Here is a 15,570-nt window from a genome sequence, read left to right as displayed (position 1 = left end):
TACGCAGCTCAACGTCGAAATGGCAGGTACTCAGAAGAAGAGGGTATGCGGAGTGAACAGAGGCGTTTTCGTCTTGTTCTGCATCATCGGGTGTATGGTGGCGCTTCTCGTCATGATCGCCGGCGTTTTCGGCGCCATGATCGCGAATCAGGATACGAAGATACAGAATCTCCAGAGCTCAGCGACGAAGTAAGCGGAAATGGTTTTTACCCTACCTGTGTTGAAATGGACAAGACTAACATGGGGCCTGGCAGAACGGACTCGGCACCGGCAGCGACCACAACCTGGGTCGAGATCTCCGACTGGCAGTACGTCGGCTGCTATCGAGACAACTCCCAGAGAATATTCCGAGGTGCAAACCAGAACTACACCAGCAGTCAGACGAATCGACAATGCAAGAACTTCTGCGAAAAGGACTTTGAATACTTTGGCACGGAGACCGGGGGAGAATGCTATTGTTCGAGCACGGCACCAAGCCAGGATGCGATTGCGCCGCCGTGGAGCTGTAATACGGCCTGTAGGGGAAGCACTGAGGGAGAAATGTGCGGCGGATCTTGGTTCCTCAGTGTGTGGAAGAAGAGGGCCACATGAGTCGATGTGCCAATTCAATTCTAATAGAGTACCGTATGTAAATCCACGTACATCGCCGTTAACTGTAGCGGACGTCTTCCACACTCGGCGCCGAGGTCCGCCATTGAAAACTTGCCGGTGCTGCCCCATCGCCGGCAGAACCCTCCCCGAAGCCGTCTCCGTGTGAAATGACTCGCGTCCAGCACAAAGTGTATTGATGCGGGAAGAGATGACAGAATCAGCACAGAAATCTCCGTGTCTTCCTCTTCTCCGGGCCCGCATCGGTCAAATTCCCGGCCGCTCGCGATCCGCACCAGCATAATGTCGCTACCACGAGACATCGGCGCTTATCGGCCACATGGTGACTGGACATGATAAACAGGACATGTCATATCCAAGTTCAAATCTACAGCTCGATACACCACAGCAAACCTTTCGCTTACGTAGTGTCTAATCGATTCCTCATTTATGCTAGCTACGTTCAAGTTTTCTGATGACGGTTCAAATACATGCTTTTGGTGTTGTTTTTTCATCGGCCCCCGCTCAACGACCACGACAGCGCCGCGATGTGAACTTCTCGCCTCGACAAGCTCGTCATCAACCCCGTCGCTGTCGTCTTATCGGCGCCGATCAACCCCACGTTGTTACCTCGAAAGCCATTGGCTCAAGCTGTCGGAAAGACCCCGATGCTCGCCAGTATCAACTGCATTCTGCAACGCCATGCTCGATGAGACGAAAACGCAACGTTCTGGGCTGTCTGCAGCCTGTCTAGCGGGAGGCGTCTTATCTCCTTCAGGGGTTTCTTCCGTGTTGACCTGTAGGGAGCAGATGGGACTGGTGTCATCAGCGCATGGCCAAACCTCGGCCTCTGAATGCTTCTCCGATGGCGCAACTCTTCATGCAGGAAACATCGGCAGGGTTGAGGACATTTATATGTTGCCCTTCGTTCTACTGTTGTTTTTTCCTGATGCTCTACACTTCGATTACCGCCAACACCTAGCCGATCTCGAGATCAGTGTGGCTCACGATGACAGAAGTTCAACCGAAGAAGTCGCCCTCGCGGTCTTTCCGCTCCTTCATCTGGGATACCGATACCCATCTCAAGAGCCATGAAGAGCGCGTACTCCTCCGCAAGCTCGACTGGTCAATCTTGACCATCGGATGCTTAGGCTTCTTCATGAAATACCTCGACCAAGGCAACCTCGCCAATGCCTACGTCTCGGGCATGCAAGAAGACCTGGGAATGTACGGAAACGAGTATACATACGCTCAGACTGCCTACACTTGCGCGTACGCCGTCATGCAGATTCCGAGTACGCTCATCGTGCAAAAGATTCGACCGAGTATCTGGCTAGCCGCCATGGAGGTTGCGTGGGGTGTCTTCACCTTCGCGCAGGCGGGAATGCATAGCTCAAGCCAGCTGTATGCCTTTCGATTCTTTGTCGGATTCTTCGAGTCTAGTTTCTTCCCCTGCCTCCTGTACGTCCTGGGTAGTTGGTATACGAAGACCGAGCTCGCGAAGAGAACAGCCATCTTACACGTCACGGCGCCTCTCGGCTCGGCATTCGGAGGATATCTGCAAGCCGCAGTATACAAGAGCCTCGACGGTGCTCATGGCCTCGCCGGATGGAGATGGCTCTACATCGTGTGCGGTGTAAGAACAAGTTCATCCCCGAAGTTGTCATTCGTTCACGGTCCATGCTAACCTGTGCAGTGCATGACGGTGCCCGTCGGCCTCGCCACTTATCTAGTCCTTCCCGATACGCCATACACGACGAAGTCGAGATTCTTAACGTCCGCGGAATGCGACTTGGCCATCGCCAGAGTCCAGAAGGAAGGAAAGGCCGCGCCTGTCGGCGTCACGTTCGCGACCTTCAAGAGGGTCTTATCAAAGTGGAGGTGGTATGCATTTGTGCTGGGATATGTGGTGAGTGCATATCAAACCAACCTGCAGCTACGATATGAACGTCGCTGATAAGGATTTTGCAGCTGTATGGTGAATCCTGCCAGGCCAGCGGTTACTTCGGCATTTGGCTGAAATCGGAAAATTTTTCGGTCGTTGACAGAAATGTTATTCCCACCGGGTCGAAGCTGATTATGGCCTTTTGCGTTGTTCTTTGGGGCTTTCTGTCCGATTACACCGGGAGTCGATTTGCTCTCATCATAGGACCATTGGTACGAAAACTCATCTGGGCTCTTTCATGGCGCCTTTGATCCTGACTTGAGCGTAGATCTTGGGCCTGATTCCAAACGGCATTCTGGCCGTATGGCCACCGAGTATAGCCCTGAAGGAGTTCGCTTTCCTTACCAGCAGTGTGCATCTGATGACCGCAGTATTGTAAGTTGCCCGATATCTGAAGGATATAGACCAACATGTTGAATTCTATTCTAACCATTCTCATATCAGCTACACCTGGGCGAACGAAGTCTGCGCCGGCGACAATGAAGAACGCGCTTTGGTTATCAGTAGCATGAACGGGATGCAGTATGCTGTGGACGCATGGCTCCCCATCGTCATCTTTCCTCAGACAATGGCACCCAGCTTCAGTAGGTCACATCATGCCTCGATCGATGGTTTCCTTACTAAAAGTCGTAGGGCGTGGCTTTCCGGCTACATTTGGCTTCATATTTGCTGCAATCATCGCGGTCATCGGCATTCGGTTCCTCGTTTCACGCGAACGGAAGAGAACCTCGGAATCGACAGAGACTTCATTGGAAGCTGGAGTCGTTGAACTAAACGATAAAGTATCGGAAAGCACAGGCGAAGTCAACAAGGTTGTCAACGAAGTACCGGGCAAGCAGTAGGAATACATAGATAAGGTGCGCTGTTGTCATTTACGGGACGTTTTCATTCGGGCCAGTGAGGGACCGCTTACTGGTAACGGCCAATAAGAGCGTATCTCATGCAGATTCTGTTACGAAGCCTGAATACAAGTAACAGCTAGCTTGATATATAGGGTTCTGCTAGTTAGCTTTTTGTTGTTCAAATTGCCCGATAAATTGACGATGAAAGTCAGGATGAATCCTCCTACACATAATTTTACTCGGCTGAAGACTCCCTAGTGTTCATTGAAAAATTGTAGCTTTTCATCGGGCAACCATGTACTCCATTTCTCTTGTTATATCTCTGTCCATCACTTGCGTCAATTCGTGATGTCTTGGCGGTCGTTGTTTTCACGGAATTGCATCACCCCAAATAACACTTGCTCGGTGTACAGTTTATAGCATAAAGTAACTAGTTACTGCCATTTTCGGAGAGTCCGGTCACCTTTCGCCTTATTTACGTGCATTGCTACCAGCACGGTTCTTCATGCATGGAAGTCGTCTCATCTCAGCTGACACGATCCTTCAAGTTGCACCACATCCACGAAGGGAACACCAGTCCATCAGTTGACAGAAGTTGGCTCATCATTGTGAAACCGAGGAATATCAGTTCGGCGACCTTCCAAGGCAAGGCGGCCCAAACAGGAAGTCCTCCATATTTACCTTGTAAGCCCTCATGCCATCGTCGCCTTACCTTGCTTCAAGAACCTCCATTGGATATAGCATGGAGACCCAAAGACCGTGCGCTCCCAATGTTCACCTCGACTTGCCAGGATGCTTGATCTTCCTTGTCTCGGATTACAGTGACCCCGCAGCCGGCAGTTCCGAGTTGCGTGTTTCACTGACCTACTTAAGGTTCGATAGTCCAATCTTGCCCTCGCAGATAAGACTAGCGACGCAGAGAGGGAATTTTTTCAGAAGCTCTCATCTCAAAAAGCTGGATCCTTCATCGCAAGGTCGGTCATATCTCACTTCTGACTTGCAGAAACGCCAGCTTTTCAAAGTCAACACATCGTACGAGCACTCATCGCGCGAGAGCCCACGGCCAAGCTCGCGTCCAGAGAACAGACAGCCGACCGAGAACCACGGACACATCGATTCGAGTCAAGAGAGACAAGATGACGACACAACGAGAAATCGTATCGGGCTCAGCCTCTGTCCCTGCCATTTATCAATTCATCATGATGACCATCGAGCCCATCTTCGCAATACTGGGCTCAGTCATGACGATCCACGCACCGAACCAGTATCTCGCGGGACTCTCACGCAACGCTCATCCCTTTGAGGAAAGCACTCGATTCGTGTTCACGCAGTTGAGCGGGTCCTGGCTCTTTTTCGCCTTCACCGAGGGCGTCGTACTGCGTCTCTTTGACGACCTGAGTCTCTGGCGCGTCGTCAGTGCGGGCATGCTGCTGAGCGACGCCGCTTACTGTCACGGCACGGCACAGGCCGTTGGAGGTTGGGAAGAGTGGCTGAAGTATTCCAATTGGACGGTGGAAGACTACGTTATTTTCTGGTCAACTGCGCCTATGGTCTTGGTGAGGATTTTGATTGTCTTAGGAATTGGAGTGAGAAAGACTTCCAAGGCAGTCAAGGCGGAGTGATAAACCTTGCGTTTCAGGAGGCCAGACTCGTCAATATGGAAGATTATCTGTGTTTCGTCTTCGTGCGTGGTCAGGGCAACACAGTCATGTCTGCCCAGCATCCAACTATCACCTGTACAAATTGTAGTGTTGTCATTTTTGATCGCAACACTGAAATATTTGAAGTAGATTTAAGACAGCGATACAAGCTGTGTATCTGAACAGAGACCCTGCTGCGAGAAAAATAGACTTAGCTCCCACGGATCTCGTTTTCCTTAGTGAGCAGTTGCCAGGGACTTCTTAATTTGCCAGCATGTTTCTCATAGCATGAAAAATCTCCAACCATCATCAATAGTGACGAAATAATCAGTATGAGCGATCTGGTCAAATCAACAACATTTGAATGTAACAATCTGTTTCTTAACTGGTCTGGAACAAGGACATCTTTCGTGGCTTATCATAATATTTGAACCTCTTCTATCTTCCAACTTTGTCATTTCAAGGGCCTGTGATGTAGTCGAGACCCAGGCCTTCCCGACGGCCCTTACTGTTGGGGTCAAGGTATGGGGCCTCGCCGATACCGACAGCCCGGTTGCCAAACCTGTCACCCTGGTCATCATAATCAAACGTCGCGGTATGGAACGTGCTGCGGTTATCCCAAATTGCTGCGATTCATCATTAGCCCCAGGCATTACTTGAGATATCTTTTCAATATGCTCACCAATATCATTGCTGTTCTTCCATTTCAGGCGGACCTGGAGATCGTGGTTCTTCTGAAGGATATCAAGGAACCAGTCGAGCAGATGCTTGCTCTCTTCGGCGGTGACACCGTTGATATGCTTGACATGGCCTCCGACAGGGAAGACACTCTTCCAACCAGAGACCGGGTTGGTTCTCACAATGGGATGAACTGCCTTGAGAACGCTGCCGATGTTCTTGGGATTGCCACGGGGCTTGTCGTAGAGAGCGAAGCCACCACGTTCTGCGGCGGCAGCGAAGCCAGGCTGCTCGAAGGTCACCGTGAGGCTCTCGAGGAACTTCTGGTAAGGGGCACTGAGTCTGTCATAGATTTCATATCCAGATGCCCAGAGAGTGTCTACGGGTAGTCAGTATTTTGGTATGAGAATGTAGCGTATACGGATGTGACTAACCTCCGCCAGTCTTGGGAAGCTGGACAAGGCGTAGCGACGAGTAGTCAGCCGGCACAGGCTCAAAAGCAATGTCGCTATGCCATTGCGCGGTGGACTGCTTCTTCGGGCTGAGCTCTTCGCCCGCGAGCGGCTTGTTGCGGTAGTACTTCTTGTGCTGCACGGAGCTGATTGTGCTAATCTCCGGGTCGGACCCACCGAGCTCGCGTTCCGAGTTGAGGACCGGGTGAATGTGGAGCCCGGACTCCTTCGGCCGGCCGGTCAGTTCGCCGAGCCGGAGAATCAGCTGCTTCTGCAGGTCATTGGTCAAATCATCCTGGGCGCGGAAGAAGACCACGCCACGTTGGGAAACTTGTTGCTCAGTCAGCATGATCCTCTGTGTCGATGTTGGATCGCATTGATACTCACTGGTGATGGCAAGATCTCTGATGAGTTCATCGGCGTTGGGTGCATTGAGCCACTCGACGAGGTTGGCAGTTGGGAATTCACGACCGATGATAGGCGTCACATCAAACGACTCGTATTGGTCCAAAGATGATGATGCCTTGAGAGGTTCCGGGTATGCGGAAGCCTTGGTGCTCGTGTGGATAGGCACATCTGCCTCAATTGCTGTAGGAGCCATAATAAGTGATTTGTAGATGTGAGAGTGCTGAGTTCAATCTGTGTTGAAAATATTTTACATCAAAGTCTTCATCGTCATCCCCGGCAACGTCTGCTGGTTTTATAAGTCGAACGCCTCATCCTACCGGCTCGCATCTACAGCAACCCGGTTGATGGTGTCGCGACGTCGTCGGATGTGAGCTTACCTCACAATGAAGCGACATCCGGAGCTATCTATCACCGGGAAGACCCCGCATTCTGTAAAGAGACGTTTACTGCCGTCGGCGGCATGATGACAGCGGATGAGCTTATTTCGTGATTGATCACCCTGTTTATACGATTGCGTGGATCTCGGGGGAATGATGTGACCGGCTTGCATGCTCAAATTGACCAATCATGATTCGGGCATTTCACCTCCTCAAACAGCAACCCAATCGCACACCCACTCAGAGTTGGGAGGATTACAATGCAGACTACGCAGCCTATCCGGATATTGCACGCTTTTGAGCAAGGTGAATTCGTGGTTTAATCACAGAGTGGACCGTCGAGTTGGGCATCCCTAGCTGCCTCATTGCAGGCTGCGCCAAGTTCTCGTTGGCTATTTGGCTTGACCAGACTTCGTGGCACCCAGGCTAGGAGCTGATAAGAGATCTGTGGTGGTGGTTTGCGTCAGGAGCTTAGTAAATGGCGACACTTATCTTTCCAACATATGTCCGACTGGACCCCACGGCGGTACCAGGGGCATCCAGCTTCGATGTTTTACGATGGCGGCTCTCGCGTCACAATACCCCACTCTCACCATTTTCATGTCAACTCGAGGTGAATTCATCTGAAGTCCATGAGCTTATGCATGTTTCCTGTGCTGCGAATCTGATGTTGGCACTGATGAAGGAGGTCGCACTCGCCATGTGGAAGGGTGTTCTATTCCCTGCATTTCCCTCGGGCAGGAGCTTACATCGCAAGAGAGGGCCCGAACATTCATCATAACTGTCTGAATCGAAGCTCTCGGGAATCAGAAGCAAAGTTAACCTCCTTGGATGCCAACAACCCCAGCCTATCACGACACTGTGACTTCTGATACACGCGTTCACTAACTCTCCAGCCGTGCTTTTAGCCCGGCCACTTCACCCCGGTACCTTCAGCTCCTGCATCCCGCGCGGACGTGATTCTGTGGATCGAACTCGCCATCACATCTCAAGGGTATCATCCCGGTCGTGTCGCTGTCCCGCGGTGCCGAACTCGCTCAGCGAGATCCGGCGACCCGTTGCCTATCATTGGGTCTCTCTTAAGTAGACGTCGCACTCTTCTCCGAGGAGATACCTTATACAATCCTGTTCTTCAGCCTCAAGTCCGACTACCATCGCATCAGAGCCACACTGCTGCACACACCAGCGAGTATGGCAACGGTTCTAGCGAAGGACCCTTATCGGAAGGGCGATGAATCTGTATCATCTGTGTCTCTGCAAGGAGTCCCTCCTCTTGGGGCTCCGAAGGAGGAGAAGCGATTCTGGTTCCAGCGAGACAAGTTCTTCGACCCGTTCGCCATCGCTACACAGGTATGTCACCGTCCAATCTCAGGAACAACGGCGTTGAGTGAGATTCTCACACGAAATCACACAGGCGAGTGTTTTCGACGATCCCGAGTCCGCTGAAAAATATCAGCCACGGTCAGACTGGTGAGTTCTACGACCTATCATGGCTAGGAAAGGAGAGCGAGCACTTACACAGCTACCAGGGAAAACATTCACAGATTTGACCCTCTAGCCAGATGGACCTGGGCGGAAGAGTATTCTCTGATTCGAAAGGTCGATTTTCGTATAATGGTACGGGGCCTGGGTCCCTCAGTGTCTCCCTTCTCCGACTAACACTACTAGGTCTGGGCATGCATAATGTTCATGGCACTGGAGCTTGATCGTGCCAATATCAGTCAAGGTCCGTACTTCCAAGGAGTCAATCTACGAAGCTGTTATATTCAACTGCGGGCTTACTCACACGTCTTTCAGCGAACACCGATAACATGCTCGGTGACCTCAATATGACCACGGATGGTACGTGAAACCAATGTTGTGAGTTTTTGATTAACCAAGCTTACGCACTATCTAGACTTCAACTTGGGAAACACAGTCTTCAAGTTAGCCTTCCTTTGCGCCGAGTTGCCGTCACAACTTGTCTCAAAGTGGGTTGGCCCTGATCGGTGGATTCCCGCCCAGATGGTTCTATGGAGTATCGTCGCTAGCTGCCAGTTCTGGTTGTCTGGGAGGGACTCGTTCCTCGCGTGTCGCGCACTTTTGGGCCTCCTCCAAGGAGGTTTCATTCCTGATGTGAGTCCCAAGCCAACACTACCACATTAAATAAAACACATATGCTGACCGTAACTTCAGGTTATCCTGTATCTCTCGTACTTCTACAAACATCATGAGCTTTCGCTGCGACTGGGCTTTTTCTGGACTGCAATGTCAACTGCAGACATTCTCTCTGCCCTTCTCGCATATGGCTTGCTCCATATGCGTGGTCTGCAAGGTCACGCCGGATGGAGATGGCTCTTCCTCATTGAAGGGCTCTTGACCCTTGTGATTGGCATCTTTGGTTTTCTTTTGATGCCAGCTGGCCCTTGCCAGACTGCAAGCTGGTTCCGTGGCAAGAATGGCTGGTTCTCAGAAAGGTATATTTCTTCTCATCATTTATCATACATGATGCGTTGATGCTGACACTTGACCGTTACAGAGAGGAAGTGATCCTTGTCAATAGAGTTCTTCGCGAGGACCCGAGCAAGAGCAGCATGCACAACCGCGAGCCCATCACTCCACGTTTGCTCTGGGACAGCATTCGGGACTACGATCTCTGGCCACTCTACATCCTGGGCCTCACTTTCCAGATTCCCATGACACCTCCAAACCAGTATCTCACGTTGACACTGCGCAACTTGGGATTCGACACTTTCCAAGCCAATTTGCTGGCAATCCCCAATACCGTTGGCCACAGTATGCGACGTTACTCCCGGCTGCTTGGAGAAAGAGGCTGACATCCTGCGCAGTGATTACTATGCTCATCCTCACGTATCTCGGAGAAGTTTTCAACGAACTCACTTTCATGTCCATGTCTGGTCAGGTGTGGACTCTGCCGTTCTTGATCTACCTGAACGTTGTCGACACCACTGAAGTCAACAGATGGGTTCTTTACGCCGTCATCTCATTGCTACTTATCTATCCTAATGGTACGTCTTGTCAACCTATCTGGTCCTTGAACGTGTGCTAATCAAGCTGTAGCTCATCCGATTCAAGTAAGTTTTCGGCCTTATCACATGGCATTCAACCTACCCATCTTGCTCTTGAGCTTCATGTTCATCATTTGCGACGTCACTAACTTCTCCTCAGGTTGGATGGAACAGCCGAAACTCAAATACTGTGCGCTCTCGAACAGTTTCCGCTGCCTGCTACAACATGTTTGTGCAGACCAGCGGCATCATCTCCTCAAACATCTACCGGTCTGGTGAGTTTTCTCAAATCGACTCTCGTCGCCACGGTACTAACAACTATCTAGATGACGCGCCGCTGTATAAGCGAGGAAACAGAGCCCTTCTTGGCATCGTGTGTATGAACTTGGTTCTCTATCCGCTCGTCAAGTCCTACTACGTCTTCCGCAATAAACGACGCGACAGAATCTGGAATGGCATGTCAGAGGAGCAGAGACTTGCGTACCTTTCCACGACGAAAGACGAAGGAAATAAGCGACTTGATTTCCGTTTTAGCCACTAGGCTGGTAGTGGAGAGAAATCTCGACAGCAGCTGGTTTGACACTGACTGGGATCCGGAACGGCATTTTCACGATTTGGATGTGAGCAATGAGCAACATGGTACATCAGACTTTGATGTTAGAAGACGTCAAAGATGAGCGGCAGTCCATTCTCTGAATAAATAGTTCTATAGCAAGGAAGGAGTTGTTTGTGTAGACAATAGACACTTTCATCGTCGCTTGACGTGTTGGCAGAGCCGACAAGAACTGCCAAGATGTTGATCCATTGGGGCGCATCGGGGTTTCGGTTCTTTCGGTGAGTACCGGCATCTCCTCGTATTTAATGAAGCAGGGGTTGACAGTTTCCGCCTGCACGTGAACATCCCCTCATCAAACTTCATTAACGGCCGAGAACCCAATGTAACCTCGGGAACCTCTCAACATGCTCAATGACTAGGGCTTAAAGGTTATTTAGAGGACCAGACCATTGAGCTGTGCCTGAGTGAGTGTGTCTCGGAAGTATTTGAGGCTCATAAGACATCGATTGCCAAGTTGACCTTCTCGCGATAAACTTCAACCGAGCTTCCCAGGTTCGTCCCAAATCAAGGCGGACTGCAGCTTTGATCGGCATTTCCCCGCGTGCTCGAATGTCTACCAAGCGCGAAGCTCACCGCTATTGGCGGAGAACGGAGATGTCTGCCGGGAGTTCTCAACTTTCCGTCCATTTCGCCAAGCCACTAGACCAACACAAGCACACTAGAAGTCCCGGACAGGACTCCCCAACAAGAATAAACTTGACAGTCCTTGTCCCTTGGCAGATTACAAAATCCCAAAGAGACAGCTCAATTCCGTGGCCAGCGGGACCCCCCGAGAGCCCTTGCAATTCCAAAGCTGATTTGTGGTCTCAAGTAGAGTTAAGCTTAGTCCGCAACCACACAAGGTCGCATTGGAAATAGAGTAAACAACGCCTTGTGCCTCCATCCAACTATCGCGACTGGCGGAAGAACGTCCCAATAGCTTGGCAGGACACGTCGTAGATGAAGGGCTGGTGGCTCGGCCGAGCGGAGCGGAACCTCAGTAGACCAAGCTCAAATTGGAAGCTGTAACTCAATCGGGGATATTATAGATTAAAGATTCAAATCAAGTTCATCCCGTGCCGGCATCTCTGAGTAATGTTATTAAAGGTCCCCATTCTCCACGTTTGATTCGGACTTGCAGATCACCTTCCCTCCCTTCTTTTCGTCGCCGATTTACTAGAGTGGAGTTTTGGACAAGTTCGAAAGTCACGATCGTCACCATGAAGTTCTTCTCTCTCTTCGCGTCTCTCGCACTCAGCGCCGTGCAAGTCACGGCCGCGCCGGCCGAGCTTGCCGCTCGCGCGCCGACTCTGTACCTCTGTGGAGACAGCACCATGGCTCGCAGCAGTGACTCTCAGATGGACGGCTGGGGACAGTACGTTTCCAAGTACCTGAACATCGCCGTTGTCAACAGGGCCATCGGCGGCCGCTCTTCTCGTTCTTTCTGGAACGAGGGTCGCTTCCAGAACGTCGCGAACGAGGTCAAGTCCGGAGACATTGTCGTCATCGAGTTCGGCCACAACGATGTCGGCTCCCCCCGCTCCAACGACAACGGCCGCTCCGTCTGCCCCGGCGAGGGCACCGAGACTTGCGTCTCCGACACCACCGGCGAGACCGTGTACACCTTCGTCTTCTACGTCATCCAGGCTGCTAAGCTCATGCGGGCCAAGGGCGCCACTGTCATCCTCAGCTCCCAGACCCCCAAGAACCAGTGGTCGACCGGCACCTGGGTTGGCATTCCCTCTCGCTTCGTCCCCATGCAGTTGAAGGCGAAGAACGCCCTTGCAGACAGCGGAGTCACCTTCTTCGACCACCACCAGGCTGTCAGCAACATGTACCGCAAGATGGGCGCCTCTGCCGTCAACGCTCTGTACATCAAGGACAACACCCACACCAGCCCTGCCGGTGCCGACCTCAGCTCCCAGGCGTTTGTCCAAGGCATCTCTCAGAGCATGAACGGCACCACCAGCCTGGCTGCCCACGTCAAGACCCCGGTCAAGATCGTGTACTAAGCGAAATCAAACGACAAAGAGGTCGTCGTGACAGAAGAGTCGCTGGAAATATGGAATTGGAAAGCATTCACTGAATGCTCCAAGGACGCAGACCAAATCTCTGCCTAAGATGCAGTTCACCATTCTCACTGTACATATTCTACAGAACTTTATTATGTATATACCGCCACAAATATCAATACCCAGTCAGGTACAACAACCACAGTTTCGTCTCTTTGATAGGGATAGCTCCTACCGTGCATGATATGCTTTTGATGTTGGGGACATCAAGGTGATGTGACTCAATGGTGAGCTCAAATAAGCTCTTGCCTTCCTCTGGGTCATACCTACCAACCTTGTGGTCATCCATCAGAATTCCTGTCTCCTCACACGTCATCAATAGCTCAAATGGTATGGTGGTGTAGCTGGTTATCACATCAGTCTAACGTAGAGAAATCGTATCACGATGACTGCGTCTAGTTCACTGAAGGTCTCCGGTTCAAATCCGGACCAGATCACAATTGCTTTTTTGACCAAATCATGCATCAAATTGTTAGATTTCTCCATTTTCCAACGAATTTGATTTGTCGTATAAAGCTTGCTTGTGCTCTAGTGCGTTTGTAATTGTTTCTATATGCGTCTCTATGATTTCTATAAAGCAACCTGCGCTTGTTGAGACCGTGATGCTACTAGAATTTCGAGCCCTTCCATCGTGTGTTTCTTCTCACTATCAACCAACGCCTGATTATGATCGTCTTCGCATGACTGAAATGTTCTTTTTCGTTTCAAGTATGCTCGTGGCGGATGTAGTGCCGACCACAAACGTCATCAGCGCAAACGCCGATGCAACACCTCTGACACCAGTCATCCTTCTTAGTCGTGGTCTGGTTTCCACACCAGAAGCACCAACTCGGCTTTGAATTTTTGCTGACAAGTATCTTTGAGAGATCTTCACGAGCTTGCCGGCTTGAGCTGCCGATAACGTCTTCCAGCACTTCAACCCTGGACATGTCCGACTCCAGCCGGGGGAGCCATTTCACCCACGGGATCCACGACCCGGACGTCCTAGCACCCATGACCAGAAGCTCGCCAGCAATATCTTTCCTCACGAATATCAAACTTTCAAGACCGCCAAGAATATCATGAGGCTTGACCTGGTGGCCTCGTTTCGCCGCTTGTTCGAGGATGTACGCGCGGATGGTCTGTCCGATGATTCGGCTTGACATGGCAAAGTTTCCCTTCGCAGCGATCTCGAGTGTAGCCAAAGCTTGAATCAAATCCGATGTCGACAATGGTTTTTGGAACTGACTTTGCCATTTTCTGATCGCTCGTCCACGAGAGCTCCCGAGGATGCCGAATCGTTTCAGTAACTGGCCGTCAAACCCAAGAGCCGTGCCGTGAGCCGCCATGGCCTTACCAAAGAAAACAATGTCGGGGCTCGCAACTTCGAAGTACTCCTCCCTTTGGAATGAGAATGGCGCGCCGCATCTAATAGCGGTGAGAGTCTCGTCCACAGCAAGCAGGATCTGCTCCTCTGCACACAGATTGCCAAGGCGGTGGAATAGGCGAGGGTCCAACACGCGGCCGTTGTATTGGTTCTCGACAATCTCTACGATGATTCCAATGCAACCTTTCTCCTTGGCTTCGTATATTTGATCCCTCAACTCGTCGTCGGATACGCCCTCGGTGTGAAGAAGAAAGGGGTCGCTACCATAAGGCTTCTGTGAATTGAAGGATTTGGAAGCTGACTTTTTCAGAGACTTCCGTCAGTTAACACATCCTGGACGTGTATCGGTGAAGACCTACCCCGAGATGTCCCTTGGGAGAAGAAAGCGCGGCCGCGTATGTATCCGATAAGAGAGCCCACCGGGGCTTTTTGAGTTGGATATCCTCCCAACCAAGCCTCTTCAAAGTGTCATCCTCATCGGTGAAAGGACTTTCTGAAGAGTCCGATGACTCAGACATCGAGAGCTCAGTGAGCGTCAAGACGATCTTGACAATGTTGTTGGGATCCATGGCGTCTTTGGTGGAGGATCGAAAGTCTGCAGGGAAATACCCACCAAAGTAGTTTCTTTGAATCGATGCGTTAGTTGTGGTAATTTCTGAGAGATTTATTTACTCACGCAAACGCTTCTTCATATGTATGGAGAAGCTCACTGTAACGGCGTTCTAATGCCATTCGATTTCCGATGAACTCCCGCCAAAGCGGGTTCGACAACGTTAATGCCTGCATTTGGTCAAAAGCCAAGATACTTCCTTCGCAGTTGTTGAAGTTGTGATCCAGCCTCTTCAGAGGCAGTCCAGCTGGCAATGCCATATTTTGACTGGAACCGGATGGCATGATGTAGGATGAAGGACCGTGGGAATAATTGTCAGTTGGGAAACTTGTGTAATGTGAGGAGAAGCTTGGTGGTGCAGTATCATCAAAACCGATTTGTTTATATATAGACCGAGTCGCTTCGTTCATATGAGCTTGGTGAGTGTTGTTGCTTATGCGATGGAATGAGAACTGATAACTTTCTTCTTCCACCTGGGACGTATAATGATGGTGTTCGCTCAATGATTCGTTCATTATAGAACTGAAAGAAACGACATGATAAGTATGGCGTTTGTCAGAGTTGTTTCTGTTGTTGCCTGACCAGACCGAAGGATGAATCGCGCGCTACAATAAGCTTGGTATCTACTCACCCTTGATCCCTCGTCTCTTGATCACGCCCGAAACAGCTAATTCGGGTAACAAGTCAAGTGAGATTCAGAGCCGTGTGCTGCAGGGCTTGATGGTTCCAGGTCTATGTATGGGTCAAGCTTGCTGTTGATTGCCAGTCAGTCTCTGCAATTTAGATTTGATACCAAACAATCATTGGCTACCCATACTGTAGCTGCAGGAACGGAACAGCCACCATCAGGAATCCTTTGTTTACTTACAAGCGTTGATTGGATCCTTGAGGAGTTGACTATTTCCTCGTACCAGCAAGCTATTCCAGTATCATGTCGGGGGGGGGGGCTTTCAGTGGTGGACTTTCGAACAGGATTTGGCCGAGCCACA

The 15,570-nt window shown here is 50.8% G+C and overlaps 5 protein-coding genes across 5 annotated transcripts; 3 read left to right on the top strand and 2 right to left on the bottom strand.

Moving 5' to 3' along the window:
• Window positions 1-4,511: 4,511 nt before the first annotated feature.
• Window positions 4,512-4,997, top strand: CkaCkLH20_10151 (uncharacterized protein; the record flags this gene model as incomplete). Its single annotated transcript, XM_038892865.1, has 1 exon — window positions 4,512-4,997. One exon carries the CDS (start codon window positions 4,512-4,514, stop codon window positions 4,995-4,997), a length of 486 nt encoding a protein of 161 aa, XP_038741785.1.
• Window positions 4,998-5,474: 477 nt separating this feature from the next.
• Window positions 5,475-6,746, bottom strand: CkaCkLH20_10150 (alpha-ketoglutarate-dependent sulfonate; the record flags this gene model as incomplete). Its single annotated transcript, XM_038892864.1, has 4 exons — window positions 5,475-5,641; window positions 5,698-6,072; window positions 6,128-6,475; window positions 6,533-6,746. 4 exons carry the CDS (start codon window positions 6,744-6,746, stop codon window positions 5,475-5,477), a joined length of 1,104 nt encoding a protein of 367 aa, XP_038741784.1.
• Window positions 6,747-8,121: 1,375 nt separating this feature from the next.
• On the top strand, window positions 8,122-10,479 carry CkaCkLH20_10149 (phthalate transporter; the record flags this gene model as incomplete). The annotated part of the gene is made up of 12 exons (XM_038892863.1): window positions 8,122-8,280; window positions 8,345-8,400; window positions 8,460-8,547; window positions 8,599-8,656; window positions 8,728-8,772; window positions 8,828-9,045; window positions 9,106-9,386; window positions 9,449-9,705; window positions 9,759-9,938; window positions 9,991-10,004; window positions 10,099-10,213; window positions 10,265-10,479. The coding sequence occupies 12 exons, from the start codon at window positions 8,122-8,124 to the stop codon at window positions 10,477-10,479; spliced, it is 1,686 nt and encodes a 561-aa protein (XP_038741783.1).
• A 1,274-nt stretch (window positions 10,480-11,753) lies between these two features.
• On the top strand, window positions 11,754-12,545 carry CkaCkLH20_10148 (GDSL-like Lipase/Acylhydrolase; the record flags this gene model as incomplete). Its single annotated transcript, XM_038892862.1, has 1 exon — window positions 11,754-12,545. The coding sequence occupies one exon, from the start codon at window positions 11,754-11,756 to the stop codon at window positions 12,543-12,545; it is 792 nt and encodes a 263-aa protein (XP_038741782.1).
• Window positions 12,546-13,309: 764 nt separating this feature from the next.
• CkaCkLH20_10147 (uncharacterized protein) lies at window positions 13,310-14,540 on the bottom strand (the record flags this gene model as incomplete). The annotated part of the gene is made up of 2 exons (XM_038892861.1): window positions 13,310-14,272; window positions 14,331-14,540. The coding sequence occupies 2 exons, from the start codon at window positions 14,538-14,540 to the stop codon at window positions 13,310-13,312; spliced, it is 1,173 nt and encodes a 390-aa protein (XP_038741781.1).
• Window positions 14,541-15,570: the final 1,030 nt, after the last annotated feature.

The sequence above is a fragment of the Colletotrichum karsti genome (genome assembly GCF_011947395.1).
Source record: "Colletotrichum karsti strain CkLH20 chromosome Unknown Scaffold38, whole genome shotgun sequence".
NCBI classification, from domain to species: domain Eukaryota; kingdom Fungi; phylum Ascomycota; class Sordariomycetes; order Glomerellales; family Glomerellaceae; genus Colletotrichum; species Colletotrichum karsti.
Note: the sequence above shows the minus strand (reverse complement) of the source record. Positions and strands in the feature narration are given on the sequence as shown.